Source organism: Chelon labrosus (assembly GCF_963514085.1).
Source record: "Chelon labrosus genome assembly, chromosome: 3".
Classification (NCBI taxonomy): Eukaryota; Metazoa; Chordata; class Actinopteri; order Mugiliformes; family Mugilidae; genus Chelon; species Chelon labrosus.
Window position 1 is genome coordinate 28,634,695 of NC_140339.1, and position 25,362 is coordinate 28,660,056.

Consider the following 25,362-nt stretch of genomic DNA (forward strand, 5'->3'; position numbering starts at 1 on the left):
TGACTGGACTCTTCAGTCAGTCCAGATCAGGAACAGCATCTCCAACACCACCACACTGATCACTGGGGTCCCTCAGGGCTGTGTGCTCAGTCCTCTGTTGTTCATCCTGTTGAGCTCACGACTGTGCAGCAATGAATGATGACACGACTGTGGTGGGTCTCATCAGCAGGAACAATGAGTCAGCATACAGAGTGGAGGTGCAACATCTTACTGACTGGTGCAGAGCCAACAGCCTGTCTCTGAACGTTGACAGAAACAAGGGGGTGGTTGTTGACTTCAGGAGAGCACAGAGTCACCACTCTCCACTGATTCTCAATGGATCCTCCGTAGAACTTCACCTGGTCCCTCAACACCAAGCCCCATCACCAAGAAAGCCCAGCAGTGTCTCTACTTTCAGATGAAGCTGAGAGGGACCATAGAGAGCATCCTGAGCAGCTGCATCACTGTCTGGTTTGGGAACTCCAGCATCTCGGATCACAAGACCCTGCAGCGGATAGTGAGGAAAGCCACACATCGCTCACACACACTCTTCAACCTCCCTCCATCTGGAAAAAGGTACCGGAGAATTTGGACCCACACAACCAGACTGTGTAATAGTTTCTTCCCTCAAGCCATCAGAGCCTTGAACTCGCTGAAACTGGACTAAAAATACACAAATAGACACACTCACCCACAACCACAATAATATCATAACCTATATACAAACCTGTCAGCCCTTCTACACATCTTCGTATCCTTTGCAGACACTATGCTGCTAATGAGTCAAATGTTTCCAGCCACTCGAACTCATACTCTTACTCTGCTCATTAGTTGGCGCTGCTCTCTGTTCTGTGTAATGTCTTTTTGTCTCCCAAGTGTTTTGCACTGTCTGTATTGTAGTGTTATTAATTGCACTGTTTCTCATTCTTGCACTGTTGGCACTGTTTGTCTACACTGTCTGCACTGTTTCCACTGTTTGGTACTGTCTGTATAAGCTTGCACAAACCTTTATGCTCAGTCCCTTGTATTGTACTTAGTCCTATGTGTTCATATAGCTCCATGGCCCCTGGCCCCTCCATGGCACCTGCTACACATGGTTGAAATGGCAATAAAAACCTCTTTGACCTTTGGCTGTACAGATTAACATGTGGGCTGTTAGCTGGTGGTGCAATAGGCTTGTGTGAATGCTTTGTACTATGTCTGCATCAAATTTGCTTTCATTTAGCTTTACCATGCAATATAGTGAAACACAACTGTCAATGTTAGCCTCATAGTTTAGTTTTTTTTTGTTTTGTTTTTTTACGAAAACCAGATGATCTGCAAGTTAAACGCCCAGTATGCTTTAAAAACATTAAGGGTTGGATGACCTTTAACTTTCTACTTCAAATAGATAGTAATAATAGTCATCAGATCAGAGATTCACTATCTACAGTAATCACTTCTCTGGATGGCATTACCTTTGCCTCCAGTACTACTGTGAGAAACCTTGGTGTTATATTTGACCGGGATATGTCCTTTAAATCGTATATCAAGCAAGTAGCCAGGACTGTTTTCACCTGCACACCTGGATTACTGTAATTCATTACTGTCAGATTATTCAAATAGCTCTTTAAAAAGCCAATTGATTCAAAATGCTGCAGGGAGAGCATTGGTGATAATTAGCAAGAGAGATTATATTACCCCAATGTCAGCTTCTTCTCATTGACTCCCTGTAAAATTCACATTAGGTTTTAAAATCCTCCTTCTTAAATACAAGGTCCTTAAAGGCCTAGCTCCATCATATCTTAAAGACCTCATTGTACCATATCATCCCAACAGATCACTTCACTCTCAGGTTGCAGGCCCCTCTTCTGTGGAACCAGCTCCCAGATTGGGTTCAGGAGACAGACACCCTCTCAACTTTTAAGGTGTTTAAGGTTGGGTTTAAGACTTTCCTTTTTGATAAAGCTTATAGTTAGGAATGGCTCAGATGACCTTGAACCATCCCTTAGTTATGTTGCTATAGGCCTAGGCTGCTGGACTTCCCATGATGCCCTGAGCACATATCCTCTAATTTCTTCTCTCTCGTTATCTACGCATTAGTGTGCTACCACTGTGTAGCATGGTATTAACTGTGTGCCCCTCTCCCCATCTGTCTTCTAATGAGTGTCGCCATTCTAATTAGTGTCTCCAGCCTGGAGGTATGCGATTCTGATCTGCAGAGCTCCATACTACTCATCTGTGGTCCTGGCCTCATCAACCTGCCCAGTGTTCACGGCTTATAGTTTTCCATTCTTACCTGAATGCATCATTTTCCAACCTGCTTAAGACACCTCTTATATTCAGTCATAATAGCAGATAACTCACCTGTAATAGAACTACAGTTTTAGGCCCTTGTACTCTTGTTTATTCCTTTTACAGTGACTTTATGAGCACTCTGTGTAGCCAGAGTCTTAGCACACCACAGAGCTCTATGTCGTGGATCGCCCTGCCTTAATTAACTCAATTGCTTAACTTGGACACCAAAAGGCCATCATCCTTGCCACAGTCACCTTAGAGTTTACTCTGGGGATTTCAGGCACTAGGCATCTTCAGATAATTTGGATTGTTGTTGATGCTATATAAATAAAACTGAACTGTACTGAATTTTGAATTTACCTTGCTAACCAAGCACTGACGTTTGCTGACAACTTTGCATTTGCTATACTAATGTTTCCTGGTACCGACCATAGACTGTATACAGATGGATGGTGGAACAGCTCCTCTAAAGTGAAGCCAAAGCAAGTAGAGCTCCCCCTGGTGTCTGGCTGCAGTATAGGTCATAAGCCCCACCCCCTCCGTGTTAGTGGATGGAACTTAGGTAGTTAATATAAAACTGATGTGTATGGTAACCTGTGTCCTCATGAGTAACTATTCAGTCTCCTACTGGTTCCAAAAAAACAAAGATGGCGAGAACCGGGCTTTAAATATTCTTTTAAAACTTTCCCTTCTTTTATATCATATATTTTATAGCACATATTTAATAACATGATTGAACAGAATCTAAGGATGTGCTGTATAATCAATGCTATAGTCCCATTTTGTGAGATAAATACACACGACTAAATCCCTGGTTTATTGTAAAGCTATTTTAAACTCAAGGGCTGAAAGGAAGAACTCTTTTGTCCCCTTATCCATCACAGCTATACCCAACAAGGTAGCTACAGTTAAAGCGTATAACTTACTGGTAATATTAATTTTACTCATTACTTATCTTTACAGCTTTTACCAGTCGGTCTTTAAAACATAACTGAGCCAAGTTAAGCAAGTCAGTTTCCATTATTTATTCATCTTATTCTGTAATTATTCATTGTGAATGAAGGTACATTGTATAGATATATACCACATATAGTAAGCAATGTTTGTTCAGTGGCAGTCCCTGTTACAGTATGTGTGTGAATATGGATGACAAATGACCATTACAGTGTATGGCTAAGATACATATCCTTCAGCACATAGAATGTATAAATCAGTCTTAGATGTTATGATATTCACATTTTGAATATTTTCTATGACCTTTTTTTGTTTTTCCTTGTGTTCTCTGTTTTTATTGTGTAAACTCTTCCTTGGTGTTTCATATCCTGCTTCACTTCCCATCTGTGTTTTCCTTCTGATCATGATCGGATTCTCCTTGTCTGTTCCTCCCTCATTAGTTTCACAAGTGTCTAGTCAACCCCTCAGCCCATGTGTGTATATATAGTGCTGTCTGTCTCTTTGTCCCTTGTCAAGTCATCTGTGACGTGTCAGTTCCTGATCCTGAGTCTTTGCTTTACTTTTTTTGGATTACCCTGCAGCACATTTTGCTCCAGATTTTTGGAAGTTTTCTTAAAGTTTTTTCTTTTCATGTTCGTGCCTGCCTTTGTGTCTGTATTTAGGTACGACCTCCTCGCCACTTAATTAGACACTTTGTTTGCAGCAAACCCATAAAGCAGAAAGCTTTAAGGTTTACAGGTATGTGCAAGGATGTGAAAGATTTTAACTATTTACACATGCTTCACAGGAAATATGGCTATAATAAAGACGTGTAATATATGGAAGTCATTGCACAGTGAATGCCAGTGTGCTGCAAAGGACAGGAAGAGGAGAGCAGTCTGCATTCTGCTTTAATGGTAAATCCACATACAGGGTCATACAGGGGTTTTGTTCTTGTAAAATCACATTATTAAAAAATAAACAAAGATCAATATACAGTAGATGTAAAACAGAATTTGATCCAATCACTCATGTTCTTGCTCAGAATGGTTTGATGGTTTGAGAATGGACACAAAAAGGATGACTGTACAAATACTGTGACAAAACACAAACAGACAAATGGTTAAATCCCTGTAAAAACAGATTATTTACTCAGCTCCAAATCAGCACCATGAGATATATACGTATAGTGGCAGTTTATGTACCAAACATGGTGTATGTGCAACTAAAAAAAGTACAGTACAGGAATAATTAAGAATATTTCACTACATCAGACAATGTTATTAAATAATTCTACAAAAAACCAGAACAGATAACTGTTACGATGACAAAAAGGCCGTTACTGACAATAAGATGAATTCCACAATAGTGAAACATGTCATAATATAGCACCATTCAACAATGAGGCTTTTAACACACACGCATACACACTCACACACACACAGATACAGTTGCATGTGCGTGCGCACTATGACTTTGTATAAAAGGGCTGACAGATTTACATCATTATTACTGATTAGTTATTCATTGTTTGACAAATAATCACATTTGGCTATGTTCATGATGCAGTTGGTCTGACAGCAGGGACAGTTTGGCCTTTTGGTTGTGAGATGTTGGGAAGCATTTATCTATTGCTTTTTGACAGCTAGCTTAGAACAGCAGGAGTAGGACAGCCGTTGGTGAGAGCAGCCATTAAAATGTTTTCAAAAGTAGATTTAATTTATTAATCCCAACGAACAGCAGTGTCCAAGTTGCATTTGTGACAAGTGCTTGTTCTGACCTGTGTTACACCCTGGTCACAAAAGCACAGAAGGTCAACTGGCATTAGATCTTGAAGAATCAAATAAGTAACTGCAGGTGCAATGAGCCGACTCCTGCAACTCATTGTTACGGCTAGTTGGCTAATAGAGAGCTGTAAAATCTTCCTATCCAAATGAAGGTCGGGTGGCTCAGCCAACAAGACATTATGATTAGGTGAAACATTAACTGGAGGTTAAAAAATAAGCTTAACAGCTAGTGATAAGTTGCTATTCAAGTAAATTGGTCACACTGTACAGATGTCATTTAAGGTACACATGCCTGATATCTGACCACAATGTCTGTCCACCTCCAGACGCGGTCTGGTCAGTCTGATAGCAATCTCATTACTTTATCCTGGAAAAACATATATATGTAAATAGTATATGTGCTGTAAGGATCACTGTGTCTCCAGGACAGTGGTCCTTAAGCTTGGTAGGAGTGTGAACTGAAGATGGAATTATATGAGAACCAATGTAAAGTGTGAGAGCAAGCTGGTTTCTCAGCTCAGCTGAGCAGAGAGACAAAGGCAGAGAAGCAGAAACACCCCAATCAGATTTTAAGGTATGTTATTAGTCCACAGTATGCTCTGTGGACTTAGTTTATATGAACTTATTTTAGCATCCTTCTCCTGTGCCTTACAAACATATGTGAAGGTATAAGAAGGTATCCAGTGCATGTGATTTGAGACATGCTGGTGTTGGTGTTAACTAGCTCAACTGTTAGTGTTTTGTGTCAACATTAAATGCTTAAGTGCTGTAAAAATCCAGTCATTTCTCTATATCATTTTGACAAACTGAACATTTGTTTCTGCACAGTAGCTTGTTCGTAAAATTCATCTCCAACTCACGTTTTCTGGATGAAAATAAAAAGCACGCTCATGCTCATGGCTATGTCACGCTTGTCGCGGCATGATTTAAGTCCGTCAAACTCTGCACATGTTCAGGATGACAAACACCAAAACAGCCAGTGAAGGGAGTCATGTATTACTGATTACTGCTCCCACCGTAAGACTCTCTGCTCATACTGACTCCCAGTTCCTTACAGGCCTATCAACTACAACATCATAACACCATTTTACCTGTTAAAGTGGTAAATCATACAGAAAGTGATATTGCTGGCATCAAGCATTTGCGCCATTTTCTGCGATCCATGCACCTCAAACAGGTGTCTGTGTACCAGTGGGTCTCCTGTCGTTAGCATTAGCTCAGTTGATTCACTGTAATCCTACAGTATTTTACCATGGCTCCTGATCGTACGCAAACATTATTACAGTATAGTTAATACATTATCATTTTCTTACATACACAACTTTTATCAATTATTTGAAATTGCAACAATTACCTATAATACAATACAATGGAGTAAACGGTACAAAAGAAAGCATAATCAAGGGTGACAGGAGAGTGGGGGGCTCTGGCTAACTCATAATCCCATTTTGTCTGATAGACCTGCCATGGAAGTCTATTTCAAAATCAAGCTCATATTAGTCAATCATTTTGTGCAATAAAGCTCCCCCACAGATGTTTTGTTTGGTTTTTGTTTTGGTGTACAGCAAAAGAAATCTTGGAAATTTTCAAGTCTTCATCAAAACTAGAAGCTTAATGAGCTCAAATGTACACTCAGGTGTACTTGCCATTTTCTCTTTTAAATACAAAAAGTTCCATCAATATTAGAAATAGTTTGTTTTCTTTACAACATTTAACAACATTAAAAACATTTACAAAGGAGGAAAAGTAGGTGCATTTGGTCATTAGCTCTTGTGCAGTATTTTCTTGGCATAAAAGTCCCTACAGGTTTCACAGCAGCGCTGGTACCACCTCATGTCCTGACAGAGGTTCTTCTCTCTGATCACACGGCAGTACACCGTCCACTGGTCCCCCATACACTTGTAGGTCAAAGCAGCTGTGGTTTGGGGGAGGGTGGGGAGGGTTTTGGGGGTGATAAAGAGACAGTGAGTCAGTGTTGATAGGTGATGTGCAGCAAATCCTCATGAAACGTGTTAAACAACAGTGTTCATCTTTGTTAAGTGCCTCTGAAACAAACCACTTCCTGTATTTTGCGATTGTGTGACAAAGTGGGCGAGAACATTTGTTCTTACTCACAACGTAGCATTGCAACTCCTTCCTCACTGCGCTTGTTTTCTTTGTATTTAACAGTATTATAACTTATTGTTAAACTGTGTTGCCTTCACCTCATTTGTTTTAGTGAATATACTAAATTCATTTGTAGTTATTTTGCCTGTGGCTACACCCTGTGGCCAACTCCAGCAATGGATTGTAATACCTGTCTCACATCTAAAACTGGAATATGTAATTCCTTTCCTTTTACGCTGAAAGGCAGAGCAGTATAATCTGGAAAGATAATTCAGCCCGACCTCTATTTTGACCCCATTAAAAGTCATCAATCTATAGAATGTAGAACATAGATGCTATGCTCTACATTCTTTATATATTAATACTATATTCAAGTAGGAAGCTGAGAGGAAAATGTCAACCAGAAAGAGTAAAATTAAGCAACTGAGTGCCTACTTTTCTCGGTGTCGTTGAGCAGCATTTAATTAACCCTAGGAGTGAGAAATCGTTCAACTGTGTTTGACGCAGCAGCAGACCGAGGCCTGGGTGGAACAGGAGTGCTGACAGCAGGAGCAGACGTGGAACTGAGCCAGTCTTCCTGGCTTGAGCAGAAAGTGCAGCAGGACCACCAGATTACCAGCAGAGTTGGAAGGTAGAGGAGTTGATGAGTTTCCTTCTTAAACTCCCGATCCCATGTTCCCAGATTAAAGTCAATCCATAGTAAAACTATATAAAGTACATCCACTGGAAATGTTGACCAAGCAAACATTTAATCTGTCACATCTGTCATGATCCTGCGTATTTGCCCTCCGGCCTCACATGTTTTACAGTATAACAAAACAGTCTTGGGTAGATCAATTGGTCAAGCATAGTGGTAGCTATGAGTTAATTCATGTGCTAATTGCGTTTCCCTGTCCCTTAAATTCTCCCTTGCGCGCCAGCCAGCTTGCTGCCCTCAACTGCCATCTGCCAGCCTGCCATTCTCATCATCAGCCACCCTTTGTTCAACCCCTTTGCAGTCTTGCTCATCCTCTCCACTGGTCACATTCAGCTCTAAACTCCTGTCGGCATGTCCACTTTCAAGCCCCATTCCCAGAATCCATTCTCCACCAGACTGGTTACCGGTTCAATCACTCCTTGCTGCCTCCTCAGCTGCTCTCCAGCCCAAATGATTGGACATAAATCATTCCACTTTGGGGAAGGTCAACAACAGTTGGCCCTGGGATACAAAATGAGTTCTTCAAAAATTCAGGAAGCCCAGAATATAATAAGGGGCCCTTATGGTAATTCTTTCAACTGTTAATGTGTCAGATTACATGCGTTTCCAATCAGGAAGACATTGCACAAACTTGATGTGCAAATTTGATTCTCTGGATCATATCAAAGAGTGCTTGAAGATAATCTCAGACTAGATGTCTGAACATAGAAGCTTGACCAGAAGTTGACCTTCCGAAAGACACTAGCAAATTCACCAAGGAATAGTTCAAAAAGAAGAAAAACCTTCAAACATCTTGCAACTGAAGAAATGTTGCACTGTAAAGAGGTAAGCATTTCAGCAACCCAACATTAGTGGACAATTTTGCCAAAGTAATTCCTGCTATAGTGGGCTACAACTGCTGTGTAAAAAGACAGAAACTGAGTGAATCATGTAAAGCTACTATTGCGGAGTCCCAAACCTACCATATAATGCTGGAAATGAGCACAATAGGTCCCCACTGATCCTAATTTTGTTTGTGTTTCATGGAACACTTTAAACAATTGAATGCCATACGGAAGACTTTCTTCAACTCAACACTGTGCATACCATTTAAAAACAAACTGTACTGTACAAGTTAATCTTAAATGAGGTAAAGCAACAACAGTAGTTTTATTAGCATCCAAAAGGCCCATCAGTAAAATCTTGTAGGCCCATTAGCTCTCCAAGGCTTTAAGTGAATACTCTATGATATGTATTCTTGTGAAATGAGGCAAAGGCGTTTTGATCATTTAAAACTCCAAGTAGCAGTTGTGATGCGTTTCTCACCTAGCCTCGGGGAGGTGATGGTATTCACATTAATTTTCTCATTGCAGGTTCCTTGGTGACAGGGCCGGTACGTTGGTGGTCTCTGAGTCACAGGGCAGTCGTTGCCATGACGACCAGTCACTTTGTGCATGCACTGGACCACTCGTGACTGCAGGCCCTTCCCACAGGATGACGAGCACTGAAAAAAGCCAATGAAAGATATTCATTTTATGAATTGATAGCAGTGTTAATAGGCTTTTTTCTTTTAACTTTGGACGGCTACATCTACCACAAGGTACAAATGCCCAAGTGGATGGGAGAGGTGGAATTTAAAAGACCCATTTCGGTAAACAGTGGCAAGATGCAAGAGTGACTATTTTAAACAGAGAGTTGAAAATTGACCTTGTTATGCAATAAGTAGTAAAAAATGGAAGGTCACCTAGTCCAATGAAAGTACAGAGTGTAAACAAGCATAAATGATCTCCTAACCTTCGTATTATTTCTCTTTTCCCAGTCAGAAAACAGGCAGTATGGTCTAATGGCTACCATGTTTATCGTCCTCTGGCTGACTGCTACCATACAAATGACATAGAAATTATGTACCGATATAAAAATGTACTGTAACTTCCAACTATAAATGTCATGTTTATGTTCTGAGGCTACTAAATCAGACACACAGTCCAGTGCTGCTCTGAGGGCTTTGTGACGATTACACATTCTGGCATTTCTACTGCAGACAACATATTATAAAAAGTAGCTTACCAGGTTTGCTGCTACTAAAAATGGTGTTGAAAGCACGATATAATTTTCCTGCAAAATGGTTTGTTATCACACAACTCTTTATGCAGAGATGTCATTACACAGTATGCTGGAGCATTACATTGTTTGCTGTATCTTTAATCATTTTTATTAGGTGCATGGAGCAGTTAGTACTCCCAGTACCAAATTAAAAAATAAAATGAGTTTGTGCCTTGTGGGGAAGCCATGTGGTTTTGTGGAGTGCTGTCTTATTACTGCTCCTTCTTTGATTACTGTACTGTGCATCATAAAAAATATTTAATTTTATGTGAGTTGCATTGTGCATGGCTGTAGGAAGCACTGCATTCATATACACAGTGATATTCTCGCAGTGTTCGTTGTACATTGTAAAGGAGAGCAACGTTAAAACCCTACCTCAGAGTACTGTTCTGCAAAAATGTAATGGATTTTGATTTGGACTGTTTTATCTGGATACCATACCAATAAACTAAGGCTGGATGGGTCCTATATCGATAATTAGGTTTAACCTGGGACATTGCTTGTAGTTTCATAGCTATAACCATGTGAACCACTGTGAAACCCTTCCAGGAGATATAGCAATAAATACAACATAATGCTGCTATTTCTTTGCTGCATGCTAATTTAGGTCAACAGAGGACTTCAGTAACAGATGAAGTGGAGTTTAGTGAAGTCTGCAGGGCCTCTGCTCAGACGAGTCAGATCAGGGGTTGAGAAAACAATGTGCTCAACCCACGTTGTCATTCATGCCTCTAGCAACCAGAGTATTGAATACAGGTACTCATGTGTCAAAGCTTACAGTGAACAGTGATGTATAGTTGTATGCTGCTCCAGACCTCAGACATTAATTAGCCGTACAGATGTGGCACAGAGCAGTAACAGAAGTGACAGAGCCAGACACTGCGTGAATGGAACTAAGCCTCATGTCCCCAAGCCTCATTAATGCTGTTAAATGGTGCAGTCAGCTGAGGCTGAACCCCAACCTGCCTCCAAACATAGAAAGACAAAAACACAATGCTTCATTTACTTAACAAGTCTGGTAATTACTCCCCTTGTTCTCTGGATGTTATTCATATTGAATAATGGCATAGTACTGTACACATCAACTGGATTAGACTTTTTAGCTTTATTGTATTTGTTAAGCTGCAAAAGGACTATTTAAAATTTGTGGCTTATTAATCAACCACAGCTCCATGATATGTATACCCCACCTCCAACCATTATTAACCTACAGTTTGTATTTGTGTCCAATTGAATGTAGGTGTAAATGCAATCAATATCTGAATTTCATTGTTATCGTGATTATTATGTGGCCTAATTTGCCTACGGTATTTGTCTCATCCTGCTATCTAAATTAACATTCATATCTGTGTCGAATTGGACAAAACATAACCTCTGGTTATGAAGTGAATTGCTTCTTTCATTTTGCATGTAATTCAGTTTTAATACACTTTGACACATAAACCCTCAATCTTCTATAGTTAATTAAGTGACACCGTCCCCTCATTCAGGAAATACTGTTTCTTATTACGAGCCGCAAGGGCATCCAGGAAGGAACGCATTATTTTTGCCTATGGTCATTTACTGCGACCAAACTAATGAGTAATTTTAGGTTTGTTCTAAACTCACTTTGAATCAACTATTAACAACAAACAAACAAAAAGTGGATGAAAATAATAAGTGATCAAGCACACTGTTTTCTGTTTCCTTTTTTATGATATGCCACATTATGTTTCAATCTGGACAAATTGTGTTGTTGCATTAACTGCCATTGTGCAATTATATTTTGCAGTTGCATCAAATGTTTTATGACTGCTGGCTGCATACATCCTAGTCATAATGATGAAGATTTACAAATTCGTTACTATAGGTAGAGCTTTCTACAACACGTTATTTTTTTTTGTTTTTGTTTTTTTCATAACCACTGTCTAAGCTTTTTGAAAAGTTCAAAGTTGTTTACCGCTTAATATTATCAGACAGGATTTAAGTATTGCCCCTATCAGTCAATCCAACTATCTCTATTAGCAAATTGACACTGGTGAATTTTCATAATTCATGATCCATGCACTGAAGTAATCATAGAATTGTTCAAGCCCTACTTGGCAACATTGCATAGTGAAACAACACTGCCAGACACAACTTTTCAGATCCCGAAGTATCATTAAAAGTTAATAATACTGTGATGCCAGCAGTGCAGTGGAGCTCATAGGGCATCTTACAACTCATTTGCCAAGCACCATTATACTCTAAAATGAATTTAGCCATTTGCCCACTGACAAAGAAGCAATCAAAAGAGAGAAGTAAAGAACAAACAGAAACTACGGCTGTCATGGACAGTAGGAGCCTGGAAGTCAAAGAACCTGGGACTGATAATCATGTCTAAATCTGCTGATTAAATTGTACTGTGTGTTAAATACTAAAAGGACCTCAATTAACGTGTATGGAATTTCTTTATTCATCGAGATCCATTTAGAAAAAAAAACAAGCAATAGATGCTGTAATTTCTTTTACAAATATGAGCATATTCAATGCCAAAACATTTCACAAATAAAGTAGTACTGACTACACTACCTCAGTGCTCCGGACTCTATGTGCGTATAGACCTTCAGCAATGTATGACTGAAAGGTATACTGTAACAGGCAGATGTTAAACTTCCTGGATATGACCTTCTTGACCCACCGGCTGCTGTACCATAGAGATTGTGATTGTGACAACTCTGGCATTAACAAGAGCCAAAGGACACGTAGAAATCAATTGTCCAGAAGAGCTTCTAGGTCTTATGCTTGTTTTGGTTCGGTTTACTTCTTCCCTTGAAAGGGATAATCTGCTCATCCACAGCCAGTTGACAACCACTGGAACCATTTTGAGCTTTGAGTTAAGATCAATGACCAGTGCTTGGGTGTTGTGTAGTTAGGGGTTGTTTGATGCCCTCCAATCTATTAAGTAATATGGTGGCTTGGGGTACCCAAAACATCCATGTACCGTGTAAAGTGTACAAAGACACCTCAATACCCAGGAATTGCTTCAATACTTTAACAGTGAGAATATGGATCTTGTTTGTGTAACACTGCTACTTCCAGAATTCCTTCAGAAAAGCTGGACCCAGAAGGACTTGGTAAGAACACCAGATGAGCAGTCACTTGAGACAGTAAGACCAGACAGACAACCTGTGCACTGCCTGAACTGATTAGAAGAAAGGCTACGACTCACACATGGATCCTGGAATGCTTGAAGCTGTACAGCCTCAACATCAAGAACTCAGTGTGGTTTGGAATACAACCCCGGAGGCTCAGTTCAAGCCAATTGCACAAGACATCGGTGATACCAAGAAAAACAAGCTCCCCATGATGCACAAAGATCCAAATCTAGCCCCCTATGGCTGTACACTAAGTATGGGCTGGAAGTCCTCACGTCAAAAATGGAGACGTGTCCGAAGGTGGTGGAGAAGGTCTAACCAACCAGACATACAGTAGTAGTGGTAGGCAGCAACAGAAGTAGAGATTCTGAGTGATGCCAACATCTGGAGGAAGGAACATGAAAAGCTTGAGAAATACCAAGGACTGAACGAAGAACTGGAAAAGAAGTGGACGGAGAAGGCAACAGTGGCCAAGATCCAGAAGAGTGCTTGCGCTAAGATACTGTGCAGGACCCTTAAGTTTCCATAAAACTAGAAAAGTACACTGAAAAAATGGTGGAATAACTTAAAGGGAAGGACACAAGCTTGTATGATCCTAAATATGCTGAAAGGAGGTCCACACACATAAATAGTTAAAATAAAATAGAATAACATTTTTGACCAAACATGGAAATGTAAGTACGGAAATATGGCAGAAATCACTGATTGAAAACTCATTAGACTAATTTAGTTTAAACTGTATTGATTCCACATTGGGAAATTATTTTCCTGCATTTGACCCATCCATTAGTTCACACACAGTAGTGTGTACACTCTGAGCAGTGCTTGCTCAAGGCCCCTCAGCCGTGGACACAGGGAGAAGTGAACATATGACCCTTTGGTCCCAAGGCTGCTTCTCTAACCACTACTCCAATTATGTACATTGGAGTGTGTTATCTAAGGTGCAAACAGAAAGAAAGCTAAATGGGAGAACGTTTTGGCTGCCCAGAGAGAGTGGCCTAGGGAGTACAGAGCCTTTGTATCCATGCCAACCTCCCACCTCTGGAGGCAATCTATTGTAGGTGCTCTGATAACTCATCCATCTAAGATAACAGGACAGGGCTGTACAGAACCAAGGAGGGTGGCCCTGATCATGTGACTGCTTGTGGTTCTTACTGTGGGTGTGATATCTCCATATTCTCACATTTCGGCAATTACTTGGGTGAGTACAGTGTTATCATACTTTAACTGACAGAATGATAAACAGTGGAAACAGTGGAAATTATACACTGCCTGATTGCTGCAAACAAATGAAGCAAGATGATGTTTTTTTCCTTTTTCAAGAGGGTGTGCTATCGTCTTTTGGTGAGTGAATGCTGAGTATGTTGCTAAGAATTAATACGGGGAATGACCATAGGACTGAATATTAATCATGTACATAATGTTAGCCTTATCTTCTAGCCAAGTGTGTCAGTGGCCCCTCTTTAATTAAGTCGTAACTATACATGATTCGTAGGGTTTGAGACAGTCGTACCTTGGACCACTCTCCGGTTTTCCATTCATAACATTTGGAGTGATCTTCACAGGATTCCTCTTGAGTTGGCTGGGACAGAGGATCACACAGACCCTGAGGGTTTGTACAGGACACTGCCCGTCTTCGAACACCATGGCCGCAGTTTGAAGAACACTGGAGAAAGTGACAGAAAACGAAAAAGAAATAAAATAAAACAGGGAAATTTATGTTTTATTTTGACTACTATACTACTTCATGCTTTCTTAACAGTGAAAAAATGTGTAAATAAGAAGAATTTGCCTGAATGCTACAGGAAAATATATCTGCGTTTCCCTAAAGAAATGTTCCTCAGACTCAAAATTCAGAAAAACACTGCAATTTAAGATAATGGTACATGTTCTGTATGTTAATGTGTCATAGCTCTTCTTATTCTCTTTTTTAGTTACCTCTATAATACTACATTCAAGAAGGCAGTTATTATACATAATTGAGATTTAGATGAATGCAAAGGCAAACAATAAAATTGTCTTTTTTTTTTTTTTTTAAATATACTGATAATCATATGCAGTACAAGTACTGATCCAGTACTCTTTCGATCCCTGACTCGTGTATGTACCTTTGACCACTCGGAAGCCTCCCACACCGTGAGGCAGAGTCGGCCCTCACAGCCCTGCAGGACGGGAGGCTTTCCTCCCTGGCAGTACAGGTCCCGGGTGTGGATGAGCGAGCCGTTCTGTAGGTGGTAAACACAAACCACTTCCCTCTGCTGAAGACCTTTGCCACATGTGACAGAACAGGATCCCCACTCACCCGTCACCCACCTGTGAACAACAGCAAGTGCTGACAGTTTCAGACAGTCCAAACTACTCCTATTTTCAGTTGGCAAACAAGTAACTGAATCACAGTCTGTATCTTGCAAGAAGTGGGACCACATACTGTGTACTTCATAAAGGTTGAGATGAAACTTACAAATGGGCATTTCCTCAGCTATGTCAAATTCATTTTTCCAAAATGTGGTTTCTTGCGGCAATAATAAAGACACACAAAGAAGAACAGCTCCTTTCCTTATCTGTGTTATTTATTGTCAATATACTGTATGTTAACCAATTTACCAATTTTTGGTGAATTAATTTTGTGTTTTGAAGGATAATGTAATGCATTTTGTACTCACTGTACAAAACCCTGGTTTGGTGTATATATTATCCTATATTTTATGTGTACAGATTGAAATTTCAAATTCCTTGTATGTGTACATACTTGGCCATTAAAGCTGATTCTGATTCATTAGGTTAATACTAATGTTACAGCTTGCAAGATAAGTGCACAAGCTATTGGATAAAAGTAGTTCATTAAACTAGCTAGTAAAACTATCCATTACAGTTGTGAATTATTCACCAAGCACGAGGAGTAGACTCTGGTTAGAAATGACGTCACTAATCTATATGTGCTACATTTTTGGACAGTGGCTGGAATCGTTAATGTGCCCAAAGCACCAAATAATTATTTTAATGGTCACAACACTGTCTGACAAACTCCACATAAGTAGAAGTTAATGTAAAAGTTCACAGCTGTATGGACGAATATATTTAACATTGGCATTTAAAATGAGTGCTCAGACTGTGCTGGCACACAGCAGAGCAGTTTGTCTGAGGTCAGAGAATTAATTAAATTCCACTTCTGCCTCCTCAAGCCCTCCGAGATTGTGTTTTTAGGCAAAGGAATGAACGTGAAACACAGATTTATAATGACTCTTAATACTTGCAGTAAATCAGGATTTCCTAGTGGCTTCACTGCTGTGATGATGAAATCACTTAGTCAAACAAGTGTTAAGAGTATTTAGACATATCGACAATTAAATATGTCACAAGCCCAAAACCTTTACAGTGATGTCAAGGATATATGCTCCTTTGATTCAAAGTCTCGGGTTGGATTTATTTTTATTTTTTTCCCGAAGTGTTCCCGCTGCATGATACCAACTATATATATAAAAAACACAGCTGTGACAGCTAGTGACTGGACAAATTAACCTTCCAAACATACACAAAACAGAAGAGGAAAAACAGAAATCAGACTGCATCACACATTCGACTTTTAAAGGATGCTGACTGACACAATTGCTTCTTCCCTTAAGTTGCGAAAAATGGATTTGCTCCACAATTTTCACATTGTTGTCATCTGTCTTGAAATCTGCTACTCCAAATGAAGTTATGAAAGCTCCTGCTGTGTGTGTGTCAGATACTCACCGATACTGGCAGGGGTGAGAGTTGCAGACTCGTACTTGGGGATGTGGTCGGTTCTCAGGTTGACAGTAGCTATCATTGACCACCTCCATGGTTTTATTGGCTATCCTCATGCAGGAAACCACTGTTCTCCTCTCACCTGTGCACACACACACATATAAACACATTATATGAAAGTACTACATGTGCTAACATGGTTCACTGGAGGACTGAACTAGCTCACAGAGCGTAGACATTTCCAGAGGGGAATGCATGTGTGACTTTACTGTTATACAACCTTATTTCATACTTAATCTACCTCTGTACACGCCTGTTTGGTCTCATACTCTGAAGACAGAGGCTTGCCAAAGATTCTCCACATTTTACAGCATAACGTTCAGAGCTTCAACGAACACAAACCACTTTAGACTGTTGACATTCATTTTCAGGTTAAATTCAGTCTGTAAAGGGTTTTAACAAGAACTGTAACACCGTTTGCTTCTGCTGATGTAAGAATTGAGTGAAATGTGTGACAGAGACTTACAAGACACGTACAAAATGCAAACTGAAAACAGATTCTGAACAGTGTGCCGTCATGGATTGTGAATTGTTTTGGTTTTGGATTGTTAAACGTTCAGTAGGGCTCTGCTTGAGAGAATGGAGGGCAGCTATGTGCCCGCGTATATCCTTGTAGAGGCTAACCTAAAGGGAAACAGCAGCATGGTAAGTTATGTGTTTGCTGCTGTTTCTCTTTAGGTTAACCTCTACAAGGACATACTCAGACTAACCTTAAGGGAAACAGCAGCATTATCAGTTATGTGTTTGCTGAACCAGGGACTCTAAGCAGATAAACTCAAAGCCATCATTAAAAAAGAGAAAGGTTGAACAGTAGTGGACTTACCCCCTGCTGCTTTACTAACTGCTAATCTAGAAGCACCTGACCTTGTCTCCTGGATAAATGCAGCAGACTGCAACTTCAAAGTATTCTTCTCACATAGTGTAATCTGAAATATTTTGAGAGCTTACTGATATTACAAAGCAGTAAGAGGATAAGAGGACTTGCTCAGGAGAGCAGCAGTGGGGAGTCTGACAATTAGGACTGCACTGTGTTGTGTGTATGTGTGTGTGTGTGTTCCGCAGAGGAGAGCCTGCTAATATGCTGTAGAACACTGGCTTGGATTAGCCGAACCAGTGATTTGACAGGCCAGGCCATGTTTTTCTAATCTAATAATGTCTGCTTTTGGTGAGCCTGTGCAGACTAAAACTATGCTGTGGTTTTCTGCTGACTGAGCCTGTCCACTTCAAGGTAGACACCACTGTGTTGACCCAGTCTTAGGTCACTTGAATTTGGAGTAGGGTATCTTCAAGGTCCGCTCTGTATTCAGCTGCATTCATCCTTCCTTCAATTCTGATCAGTCTCCCTGTCCCTACTGCGGAGTGACTTCTGTCTAGCTACCCTAAAGGCCTGACTCATGGGAGTGCTGCTGAGATTTTTGGGCAGGTTCTCCCATCACTGTAGAGGACTTATGGATCTTTGGTTCAGTTGCCATCGGGTCTGAGCTTCTCAGCTTGGCAGGTTGACCAACTCTTATAGGTCCTGGTGATCACTCCATTTTACAATTACTGAGGCAGAACCCATGCCAATATTTGTTCCATTCCAGTCAAGACTCCCGTCACATCTCAGAGATGATTAAATCAAACAGGTCCAAATACAAATGTTCTGAATACTTTTGTTACTGAGACTGACGTTTTTAAACTTGCTAAAGCATGTTTCCACTATGTTTCATGAGGCCAGTGAATCCATAATGATTGGAAGTGCAATAACAAAATGTATATAGCATTAACTCAGCATTATCACAGCTTTTTTATTTTATTTCAGGAAGAATAGCAACTAAATTTGTCTTGCTATACCACAAGGAACATCCCCCCTCTTTAGATCATGTGTTAGAACCTGATGTAAGAATGCCATATAGTACAGTTCCATGCAAATACAAACAAACAAAAAAAACCCTCAGGTTTTTGTGTGATTCTGCTTATCAAAAAAAAGCCCCGATATCATTCTTTATCCAGGCGAGGAAGTCAGGCGCCTCTGGATTAGCAGTCAGTGAAGCAGCTGCATCGAGCCCACCACAGCTAAGCTTATCTCTTTTTAATGATGGATTAAATTCTGTCTGTCTGTTTCTGTTTGAGATCCTATGAAGATGTTTGACAACGAGAGTGTGCCTCGATTCGAAAACAGAAGTTTATTTTTTATTTAAAAATGCGTCTTGTATTTGAGTCATTATTTTATTCCAAGAGGTTTTGAGACGAGATTACAAGCTTTTGCTCTTAATTGATAGGTCAGGTAGATGTAGTTAACAGTCATCTGTGTGTGAGTAAAATGTGAGAATTTAACATACAGCAAAAACGCAATTTAGCCTGACTAATAGGCTTCTTAGGCATCTAAAAATTGGGAATATTCAGACACACTGCAAATACTAAATATGTGGTACCGAGCTTTTGAAATAAAGACCCAACAAATCTCTGGTGAAAACGACAGGCAGTAGAAAAACTGAGACAAATAGTTTATGTACAACCGCTTTATTCACATGTCGGCACTTGAGCAGCTCTCTATGCACACTCATTACGCGAAAGCACTTCAACACCACCACTGGGTGATAACACATAACAACGTAACACCCCAAAACAGCACTGCTATTATAACAGCATATCTGATTGTTCAGGCTTTTAACAATGTTATACTGGGTATTTCGTTACAAGTGATTCACCAGCCAGAGCAAGGTTTTATTGTTGTTTCAGCTGTGCTATAGTTAAAAATTAGGTTCATAATGTTCCATTTTTATCTCCACGGGCATAACGGCATATTGTTTTTTAATGACTCTGCTTTGTTTTACATGATGGTTATGAACCAAATAATAAAGCTCTCTTACCTCCACCACACTGGACAGTACAGTCCTGCCAGCTGCTGTGTGTCCAGATGTAGAGATACTCTGGCTCCCTCTGTTCCTCACTGCTCCTGTCTTGAGTTGTGTTCAGAGACACTGTATACTCATAGTGGATTCCATAGCTCTGGTCATGAAAGAGCAGCACCTGGGTACACAACATAGTGGTGTTTTAAAAACAGAGCTACTCGAACAGGAAGCTTACCAGCGTTCATTGGGTTTATCTGCCTTTTATCTGATGACCACAGTGAATGGAGAAGCTGCACATGCAGTGGCCTTTTAAAGAGGCACACCAGTAAATCTAATGTAATAAAATAGAGCAGCTCATTCAGTTCTGTTCTATTGTATTTGTATAGCTTCAAGCTTTACAGAACTCTGGACTGTCTCAGTTTTTACAGAGACAATGATGCTCAGTTCTGATTCATACTGTCAGACGTGTGCAATATGTTTATTATTGAGGAAGCAGTGGTGATGACATGGATTCTGCTCAAACCATTACAACTGGGAAAGGGTAGTATATGTGGACGAGCTGTTGTATTGGATTATATGAGACTGACTGTGCACGCCCAAAATTGACGGCGGAAAAATTGTTCACAATAAGGTTTAAAAAAAAATGATCCAATTCAAATCAAGCTTGATTTGAAAGATCCAGTATTGTGTCATAAAATCCTCCGATTGATTCTTTAAATACGTGCGATTTCCTGCATCCTCTCCTTAGACATCTAGCTGTGGTTTTGCAAGACCGGGTTTGCACAACGAATGTGTGAGAAAGATCCAAAACATCACAGGAGCATTAACCCAGAGAGGACCGTTGGCCCTGAAAGCTGATCGAATTTAAAAAGTATGACAGAGAAGAGCTGGACGAAAGCAAAGCCCTATGCAAGATGTGCCAACTAGAGGTAAAATATTGTGGAAACACCAGAAAAATCTGGAACCAATGACAATTGGTTCCAGAATCAAGTAAAATTGTTTTGGACCTGAAATATCTTTAAATGAAGTGATGAATCAAATTAGAATAAATCAGAATCACGTCAATTCAGGATATCAGTAACAATACCAAGCCCTAGTTTATAAAGGGCTGAGTGTATTTGTTTTCATTTTGGAACACTGCATATCAGGGCCCATGAAAATTGGAATTTCATACTTCTAAGAATTCGAAAGTCTTCCTTAGGCTAAACTGGAAATGGCTGAATGAGGACTGTAGATTTTATCTTAGACTGGAGAAAGGATCAATAGCTCCTCTGTAGCTACAGTATATGCCATGTAAGCATCGTATTGAAGCAGAAATGTCTAAAGACTAAACTGGTTTTCCTTCAACATGCTGTCAGACAGTACAGACTGCATTGGTGGGGAAAAGTAACAACAATGTTTCATGTACATCATTCAAATTCAGTCTCAGCTGTGTTAATACTCTCTACCATTAACCTCTATCATTGTTCTTCTGGCCAAGCAAAATTCACCATTCTCTGCTGCATGTTTTATTTCACTGTGTACTGAACAAGGAACAACCTTGTCACTTTACCTAATGTCCCTTTTCTTGTTTTAGGTTTTACTAGTATCTACAACATTTTGTGTTACTTCTACTAACATTTCAATGCCAAGTAATGTCTTTGGCTTTTACAGAACTCATAAGACCTCATATCATGAGGCAGTGTGTTAATGTACGTACATCCAGTTTGGGACTGTATGACACATTCTCACACTTGAGCTTCGTAAGCTGTCTACCCCACAGACATTCAGTACACTGAAAATACTGTTGCAAATGGATATCCCTGACATGAATTCATTAGTTTTAATTACAGTCCAAACCACTGAATGACAGCTATGCCCAATAGTGTAATGAGCTGTTCATCTGTTCTGCTCATGTCTCCACATCTACATGGGGTGGCTGCGTGTGTTCTTTCATACAGACTAGAGATACCGTATTTGATCAGAAAAAGGGATTTTCCTCTTCATGTGCTTTTCATTATCACAGGATATTTATGAATACCAAAAGTTAATAAACCAAAAATGATACAGCCCCAACTTTACGGCCAAATAATCCTTGGACGAGCACAGATACAGACAGCACAGCCAAGTTTTATTTTGGCCTGTCATTCATTAAATGAACATTAATTAGCAACAGTTGATAAGACAACCCGCTGACTCATCTGTTACCATCAGGTGTAAGGGGGACTTAGTTGGTCCCTTGGCAGACATCTTCTCCCATAGTCCCCTTCTAACGTAGCGCACCGTTGTCCCAGCCAGCTCAAACTCTCCTGGAAGTTCAATCTTCCAGTCACTGTTGATTGACCTCTTACTGGAGTCTTTCAGGGCTGTAAGAAAAGCATGGAAAGTTAGAGGTAGCACTTTCACATAATACAGATTTTGGCACCCATTCCGCCTATGTCAGACATATTGTTACTAAACAGACGTCACATTTCTGGTTGTCCTTTTTAATTGGACATCATATCCAAACTGGAGGAAGGAATCACATTTAGGATTTAGGAATCACATCTCTTAATTATGCAGCCTCCTCTTTTCTGAGGGGGAAGGTGACTGGACAATTGGCTGTGGTTAGGTGTGGGCTATTCCTTTGTTTTGTCTTCAACAAATAAACAGGTAAAAGGTCTGGAGTTGATTCCAAGTGTGACATTTGCATTTGGGAACAGCTGCTGTTAACACAAAACATGTGTTCAAAGGAGCTCTCAGTGTAAGTGAAAGTCATCCCCAGGAGACAAGAACAAAACAAACCCATCAGAGAGATAGCGGGAACATTAGGAGTGGCCAGATCAACAGGCTGACAAAAAACACACACTGGTGAGCACTGCAACTTAACGCTTCGAAATCCAAGGCACCAGTGGTGGATGATTGCAAGATCCTTTACATGGTGAAGCAAAAATTACTTTGCTCAGCCAAGTGAAGAACGCTCATGACATTATCCAAGCTGACCATGAAGAGAAGACTTCAACAGAACCATCACAGAGGGTCTAACAAAATGCACCATTACACACCATTAACACAGGTGACTCACTTCTTACTAGCATAGTGACTGTGACACTGTAAATCTGACCTGCACCGGAGCACATATTAAGATCCACATGAATAAAAACATCTATTGACCAATCCATTCTCTTGGGAAAAGGCATCGCCATTCCTGCAGATAGTGAGAGGGTTTCTTATTAAGAGACTGCCTAAACCTTTTGGCTTTCCCTGACTAGTATATATACACCAATCACTGGCCATAACATTGTGACCACCATCCTAATAATGTGTAGGTCTCCCTTGTGCCTCCAAATCAGTTGTGACTCATCAGAGAATGGACATGGGCCTTCTGAGGGTGTCCTGTGGTGTCTGGTAACAGAATGTTGTTAGTGGGGGCCTTTGGGTCCTATGGGTTGAGGGGAGGGGCCTCTGTGGATCATCCCACAGATACTTGATCAGTTTGGATCTAGTGAATTTGGAGGCCAGGTCAACACCTTGTGCTGTTCTTCATGTTTTTTTTAGTTGTTCCTAAACCGTTTTTGTGTGTGTCTGTGTCAGACTGTATCCTGCTGGGGATGGCTGCTGCCATCAAGGAGTGTCATTGCTATGGGGTGGGGGTGTCTGGTCTGGTCTAGGTGGGTGGTACATGTCTAAGTAACATCCACATAAATGCCAGGTCCAAACGTTTCCCAGCAGAACATATGTATTGTCACAAGATGGTCAATGTTAATTACATCTCCTGTCAGTGGTTTTAATGTTGTGGCTGATCAGTGTGTGAGAGATACAGATGCTTATCTTCTTCAGCTTCTTGAGCTGTATGTTTTCAGCTCCACCAGGATTCAATATTAAACTCTGTTCCACCCTTCCATTATGGGTCAGTCTTAATTATTGCAGAGTACAGCTCTTCTGCAAGAGTCCAACATTCTCGAGGACAGCCACCTCATGTCTTATTCATTTTTTCTCCCTGTTGGCTGCAAGCAATGTCAGAGCCACTTGACTGTGCTTTGTTTACTGATATCATTTTACGACAGTGAATGATTGAAGCACAAAAACAATGTACCTATGGCCCTTGTGAGAGATTATACAATACAGACATAAAACACAAACAGGCTTGAAGCCTAAGATATGCATAAGGTTGCACCTATATACTGTACACAAGGCACTTGTGATACATGAGTTGTTATGCTGGTGGTGTAGACAGGCTTATTTGTAAAAGGATGTAAAAATACAATTTCCTGAAAATCCACCATCTTCAACCATTCCATCCATCCATCCCCAAAAGATACAAATAATCATGGAATCATATGGGTGTAGTAGCAGTAATGTATTTTAGATTACAGGCCTACAGTAGCATGTTTGTAGCAGCTATTAAATATTCACAAAGAATAGGGGTATTTGGCATTAGCAGTGATTTCTATCAAGAACCTGAAGGACACCCTATAAAACACAAGCGTCATTACCCAGAAAGCTATGTGAAGGTTTGTCCTCTACTACTTTAATCCTCCTTGCTCCTGCGGGGATAACCACAGCCTCGATGTAGCCTGAGAGAAAGACAGAAACATGAGGTGAAAACAAAGTCAGAGGCATACAAAGGTGAACAGAAAGAGACGGGCTGGTGACTGCTGACTGTATCAGAGATGCTCTGTTCAGTGAACAATTGAATTCACTTCTTTATATCAAATACATTGAAACTACTATCTCATACTGTATATAAGAGTCCATGTGTTAGTGTAGTGGAGTCATTAAAGGACCATACCAGTTTTTGCCCTTTTATTAAAAATGACCAGAATGGCATCTTTGTGTTAACCCTTCTATAAAATAGATAATTTTGTGAAGAAAAAACAACAAAACAAACAATACAGGTCAGAGCTTGTCTGTATAGTCATTCAGATACAGTGTTTACTCTTTACAGCTGTGGTGAGCAGAACATCTTCTCAAAATGCATGTTGAACCTCAAGGCAGACGGCCTACAACAGCAGATTCTACTCATGTCAGTCAAGTTTAGATTTCTGAGGCAGTCTTCAACTGTCCCAAACTAGACAGTGGGCTTCAAAAACATAGCATAGTCTGATATACTACCTATATAGTTCTGCTGGTAGCGATGACTCCATGATGTAAGCTTGAGGGAAAATCTACTCCTGATATACATGACTTTGGGAAATACATACACCAATCAGGCATAACATTATGACCACCTTCCTAATATTGTGTAGGTCTCCCTTGTGCCTCCAGAACAGTTGTAGCATTGTTTTGTAGGTTTTTGTCCAGATTGCCTTTATCAGCCACATTAACATTTGCTCAGTACAATACAGACTCCAAACTTTCTAACTGTGTCATCTCTGTCACGCAACCAGTCACCAGCCTTGCTCCGTATACTCAGCATACTTCTTTTATACTTGTTGGGCATTATTTCAATACAAAGCAGCTCCGTAGGTATAACTGGTGACAGCTGCCAGTTATTCCACCAAGCCTGTAAATACAAGGAGGATAAAGCCAGATGAACTCAAAAACAGTTACAAAGAAGAATATACTGTAGAGGATCTCAGTAACTTTTCTTTTTGTTTGTAATTTTTGATTGTCATCTTGACCATTTGTCAAATTGGTTATGAAAACATTTTAGTGGCCATCTTCTAGGAACTCTGAGCCTCTGCCAGTCACTGCAATACAGGTGCATCACAAAACTGCAGTAGTGAACAAGAAATTGAACACACCTGAAATATCCTTTCTAAACCTCCATTGCATTGTAAATGATACACGAATAAAACTGA

At 40.2% G+C, this 25,362-nt stretch overlaps 1 protein-coding gene across 1 annotated transcript in view; it reads right to left on the minus strand.

The window, feature by feature from the left end:
- Positions 1-4,084: 4,084 nt before the first annotated feature.
- Positions 4,085-25,362, minus strand: part of adamts17 (ADAM metallopeptidase with thrombospondin type 1 motif, 17) — a 92,977-nt gene continuing 71,699 nt past the window's right edge. The window contains exons 16-23 of the mRNA XM_084574984.1: positions 24,055-24,135; positions 21,788-21,945; positions 19,619-19,778; positions 16,713-16,848; positions 15,086-15,290; positions 14,491-14,643; positions 9,085-9,262; positions 4,085-6,891 (exon numbers count right to left, since the gene is read on the minus strand). Coding sequence (XP_084431110.1) covers positions 6,740-6,891; positions 9,085-9,262; positions 14,491-14,643; positions 15,086-15,290; positions 16,713-16,848; positions 19,619-19,778; positions 21,788-21,945; positions 24,055-24,135 — 1,223 coding nt within the window. The 3' untranslated portion in view covers positions 4,085-6,739. The remainder of the gene's footprint in view (positions 6,892-9,084; positions 9,263-14,490; positions 14,644-15,085; positions 15,291-16,712; positions 16,849-19,618; positions 19,779-21,787; positions 21,946-24,054; positions 24,136-25,362) is intronic.